Genomic DNA, 5,522 nt, shown 5'->3' on the forward strand with positions numbered 1-5,522 from the left:
CTCAAAAATGATATAAATGTGTAAAATAAAGTTCATAAACATCCAAAAGGGGTAATATAATATCATGGATCAATCAAAAATTATAGATACGTTGGAGACGTATCAGCGGCGATGACCATCTTGGCCGAAACCGCGAATGAATAGGGCTCGCATCACGTATCCATCGGGGGGCTGCTTGACCCCAAGACACGTGAGACGCTCTGGGCACGGAGGGCTGCGGTACCGGAGCGGGTGCGGCACCGGATCTCAGCCGGAGCGGCCGCCGCACGAGGAGGGGCACCCGGGGCAACCCCGGGCGGCGCTCCCGAGGAGAGAGGGAGGCGTGCACGGGCCTCGGCGAGCCGTCCATCGAGGATCTCCCATGCATGGATGGCTTCAATCTAAACTAGCGGGGGAGCAACCTCCCCCCTGAACACTATGGCCGAGTCTGCTGCCACCTTAGCAAGGTGGCCAAGCGGAGCCGACTCCAAGGCAGAAAAGGAGCAAGTAGCAGAGGTGGCCGGGATGATCGTGGTACCCGACTCGAGGTTCTGGGCAGCGGCCCGGAGAGCGGCCTGCTCGGGGATAGGTAGAGGCGGACTACCCACTAGCCTGGCCGCCTCAATCCGAGCACTGCAGCGCGAGGAGGACACCGGGGTCAAGGTCGAACGGCCCCTCCTGGCGTAGGCCGCAGTCCGAGGGGGAGGCAGAGGACCGGCCACCGGGGTGGTCACCACCACCGCCAGTCCCTCCGAAGCAGAGCACGGAGGCGCCAGGGGAGGAGCAGGGATCATCACGCAGGGAGCGCCAGAGGAGGGCGGCGGGTCCACAGGCGCGTCCTCCAACGGAGTCGGGATGTCCGACCGTGCAGACGGCTCCTGGGCTTGTTAGAAAGATGATATCGCCATGACTTCCTCTTCTGTGTATATGACCATCGTCTCTCTCCCGGCAGAATTGATGCCCCCACCTCTAAGCCAGATGGATCAAATGTCCTCCCAAAACTTCTTGAAAAGTCACCATGATGGAACAGATTGAGATGGTTGTGGTGGCAGATTGAAACATTAAAAAGCTGCTCCCGCACCGGTACACCAGACATGGCAACTGCCCAACAGGGTTTCAGCACTTCCATGGACCCGCTAACAACAGTTTGCTCAGCACCATTTGCACAGACAACCTACAAAAAAATGACCAACAACTTTGGTAATGATGATTAATAAAAAAAACATTGTGCTGGCAAAGCAGTCATATCTGACACCCACAGATTCATCGAGAAATGGAGCAATGAAATTGCCCATCTCTAATTACGAAGATCGAAGTATACAAGAGCTACTGAGGTGAAATATAGATATTGGCTCTAAGATGGGTCAGTGTATGCTAATTCTCTACTGTCCAAATTAAATTAGTAGACCCTCAAATTCCATGGTAAACATAAACTCTGATTATTTAAGGTGAAAAGGCAAGGAGATGTATTTACCATGATAACATTGTACTGTTGTAAGCATTGCATAAACTTTGGCAAATCATTTATGACAAAGACAAGATACAGTTTCATGAAAATGAAATTTACTACTTGCAAGGATAAAATGATAGCAAAAAATTAAGTAACAATAAAACAGATAGAACAAGCAATATTCAGTATCATCTATGTTTATGTTTGAGCAGAAAGCTCAATTTCTCCCTCTTAAGAGAGACTACTTGAAAGTCCTATAAACCTTTTGAAAGGATTTATCTAATGATCGGAAAAGCATAAAAGCTATAGTAGATCATAACACCTTGTGACACAAGAAGATGCATGTTCATTGTATATTCTTTAATATGGAGGTGGGTAGCCGAAGGATATGCCCATGAGGAACCAGGAAAAGGATTATTTGAGGTTGGAGAGAGATACTTCAACATGCTCATAGATAGAAGCATGATCCTGGCAGTGGAGGAGCCATATCACAACATCATATATGCTTGTCGTGTGCATGATTTGGTACTTGATATGATTCATTTTCTATCAGAAGACAAAAGTTTTGTTACTGCATCAAACAGTAACAGGACATTTCCGCGTACCACTACTCGTAGGTTAGCCATAAATAATGAAGTCATAGAGCAGGATGGATCTGTGGCTAACTCGAGCATGCAGCAAGTGAGGTCATATAATGCCATCATGTGTCATTTTCGTGTGTTGCCATTGCTTTCAAACTTTAAAGCTCTACGTGTGTTGGCCTTAGAAGAGTGCACTTTCATGGGAAGTAAGCAATTCTCTATGAAGCCGGAAGATTATCCTTATCATCTTAAGCATCTTGGGAGGCTGATTCACCTGAGGTACCTTGGGATATCGTACCAGCTTGAGAGCTTAGAGGTCCCTGATGAAATTGGGGACCTAAGGTTTTTGCAGGTACTGGAGTTGGGCAGAAGTGGCATAAAAAAACTGCCTCAAAGTGTTGGTCGGCTAACACAACTGAAGTGCCTGCACTTTGGTGGTTCTAGCATGGGGGTGTTGGACTGGACGAATCTAACATCTCTGGAAGCGCTACAGTTGCACCATGTCTCTCCAGATTTTCTGAAAGGGCTGGGCACGCTGAAGGAGCTGAGAGAGCTGAACTTACACTTTGGAGAGCACAACAATATGTTGTTCAAAGATTTGATGGGGCGTCTTGTCAATCTGCAAAAACTTCAAGTCATAGTGGTTATTTGCTGGTATCAAGAGGATCCTGAGCCATGGTCTGATTACGCTGGCTCTGTGGCCCTTGGGCACCTCCGTCATCTGACAGTGTGTGGCCTGCTTCCTGGCTTGCCAGTGTGGATTAACTCCTCATGCCTCCCGAACCTCTGCCACTTGTCTATGCAACTGAAGGCTATGGAATCACAGGATATGGAGATCCTCGGGAGGTTCTCAGAGCTCATTACTCTATGCATTCATTGCAAGGATGGCGTTGTTTTTCCTCACACCATGGAGGGTGCATTCCCCAAGTTGAGACACTTAGGACTGAGAAATTCTAACCAACCTAGATTTGTACGGGGAGTAATGTCCAGCCTTGAGTGTTTTGAGTTCACTGGCCTGGTACGGGCCAATGGCTTGGACTTTCATAGCCTGGCGCACAAACAATTTACAAATTACAAATATACTATATACATCTACAAAAGTTACGTACAAACAAAATTATGGTGCAATAAAATCATTTTCAGATTTATTTTTTATGAACAGTAACTGCATACAGTACCGGTCGCTACAGTGCCCGTGGCATCCCTTCGAAGTTTTGCATTGGACTGTCACTGTAGCTTCGTGACATCCCTTCTTGATGTTAGAGGATCCGTTCCCATCTTCCTAGTCTTGAGGAAGTTGATGCTGAATTCGAAGGAAAAACTGGCATGGATAGCGACGTGCGGCAGGCAACGGTGGAGCTTAGTGCACTGCTGGGGGGCTGTGGCCCCCCCAAGATTGGTACATGCAGGCTTAAATAATTGGAAGAAAGAGCTTAGGTTATGAAGTTTTGTGTGTTTGGCCCCCCCACTAGCTAATATATTCTGTTTAGCCCCCCAAGGAACTTGGTCAAGCTCCGCCACTGGCGGCAGGCACGTGCGTCGTTGAAGCATGCAGTTGAGATCCATCCCAACCATCCCGCACTCACTGTACGTGCTAACAAAATCGCAAATGTAGTCTCTTTCTCATGTGCCTGTAGAAAGAGAGTTTCTTTCTCATGTTGCCTTTATTTTCTTTTGCAGAGTCGCGGCAGGCAAATGGATGATTGAAGCATGCGGTTGAGATTCATCCCAACCGTCTCGCACTCAATGTATGTGTTACGTGTAACATCACAAAGTAGTTTCTTTTTTCATGTACATGTAAAGAGAGAGTTTCTTTCTCACGTCACCTTTATTTCTTCCGCAAAAAAGAGAGCAGGAGTAGTATTCTTATTTACTTTATGCAGCTACAGCAAGGGGTGTTTGGATTTCAATTTGAGGAAAAAAATGTATTACATACTACTCTCTCCGTTCCGAATTAGAAGATGTTCTAACTTTTTTCTGAATCGGATGTATATAGACGTGTTTCAATCCGTATGTACTCCATACTCAAATTTCTAAAACATCTTATAATTCGGAACAGGGGTAGTAATATTTTTCTTTATTGTTTTGATGATGACAACAGGGTTCTGGACTAAGTTTCTGAAAACACTATGCCCCACCTCGTTCATTTTGGAATCAGTTTTATCAGACCGTTTAAATTTTTGTTTGTATTTTGGAAATTTTAAATTTGAGGAAAAAAATGTATTGCATACTACTCCCTCCCGTTCCGAATTAGAAGATATTCTAACTTTTTTCTGAATCGGATGTATATAGACGTGTTTCAATCCGTATGTAGTCCATACTGAAATTTCTAAAATCTTATAATTCGGAACAGGGGTAGTAATATTTTTCTTTATTGTTTTGATGATGACAACAGGGTTCTGGACTAACTTTCTGAAAACATTATGCCCCACCTCGTTCATTTTGAAATCAGTTTTATCAGACCGTTTAAATTTTTGTTTGTATTTTGGAAATTTTAAATTTAAGACCACTGATTATTAGGAAACAATTCGGTAATTTATTATTATTATTTTCCTTAGCTTGTGCACATGTTTCCGCTATGGTTTTTTATTCGCAAGGATATAATTTTCACTAGTTACGGCATTCTGTGGATGTATATTACTAATGACTTCCTATTTCTGTTTCAGGAGGCGAGCTTACTGTGCTCTACAATCAATCTTCAGGTACGAATCCCATGCGAATTTGGAATTTTGAGACAAAATGTTTCTGTGTACACCACGTACGCATACGTACGTGCACTGATCTGTTGCTCACTTATGTATAATAAGGGCATGTGCAATGGTTGAAAAAGCAGTTTTATCTTAACATTTGCATGTAATTTAGATATAACATAAAAGCATGTCTACAATGAATTAGCTCTTAGTTTTATCTATAATAACTAGTTATTACTAAAAATATGATGAGACAGATTATGGTAAGAGATCATCTCTTAAATAAGAGAAGACAAGCCTTTTTTATGGTTTCTCTCCCCTCCATCTAAACATTTATCCTACGTGGTACTTTTAAGATAGCACCATTGTACAATGCCCTAACCGCGCTTGCATTATGTGGCTAAAATTTTACAGGTCAGCCAAGGCTGCGTGGATGAGTCCTGCTCTTCCTGTTGAGGCAAGGCCGTCAGCAAGCTACAGGAGTAAATGAAATCGTGAGGTTATCATCTCAGGCTTGGTGTCCAATAATCGATTTGGTTGTAATCAGCCTCCGTGCCTTGATATTGTTCACACTTTTGTGGTAGCTACGCGGTTGTATTATTTTATTTGTACATCAACCAATGGACCAAACAGGCCATTATGTCTTTCAAGGCCGGTCCGTTGAGTGTTTTCTGCCATGCACGTCCGATCCTTCGATCGTCCCAGCGCAGTCGGTACGTGCCGGTAGGGTTCATCGCCAGGGGAGTCGTGGTTTCCCGCAGTGTGGATCGGGCAGGGCGAGGAGGATCCCGCCGCTGCTAATGGCTGGACGTGGAGCGGGAC

General features: G+C 44.6%; 1 protein-coding gene across 1 annotated transcript; it reads left to right on the top strand.

Moving 5' to 3' along the window:
• The first annotated feature begins 1,771 nt into the window (after positions 1 to 1,771).
• Positions 1,772 to 3,717, top strand: LOC119339203 (disease resistance protein PIK6-NP-like). Its single transcript, XM_037611343.1, has 4 exons — positions 1,772 to 3,063; positions 3,276 to 3,363; positions 3,523 to 3,597; positions 3,691 to 3,717. Exons 1-4 carry the CDS (start codon positions 1,772 to 1,774, stop codon positions 3,715 to 3,717), a joined length of 1,482 nt encoding a protein of 493 aa, XP_037467240.1.
• The last annotated feature ends 1,805 nt before the right edge of the window (positions 3,718 to 5,522 follow it).

This window comes from Triticum dicoccoides, chromosome 7B, assembly GCF_002162155.2.
Source record: "Triticum dicoccoides isolate Atlit2015 ecotype Zavitan chromosome 7B, WEW_v2.0, whole genome shotgun sequence".
Lineage (NCBI taxonomy): Eukaryota > Viridiplantae > Streptophyta > Magnoliopsida > Poales > Poaceae > Triticum > Triticum dicoccoides.

Excerpts from the sequence above, each read along its gene's own strand:
- LOC119339203 (XM_037611343.1), top strand. The coding sequence starts at position 1,772 with ATGTTCATTGTATATTCTTTAATATGGAGGTGGGTAGCCGAAGGATAT. Across the intron at positions 3,064-3,275 it reads TTGGACTTTCATAGCCTGGC|GATCCGTTCCCATCTTCCTA; the intron begins GCACAAACAATT and ends TTGATGTTAGAG. Across the intron at positions 3,598-3,690 it reads CCAACCATCCCGCACTCACT|AGTCGCGGCAGGCAAATGGA; the intron begins GTACGTGCTAAC and ends TTTCTTTTGCAG.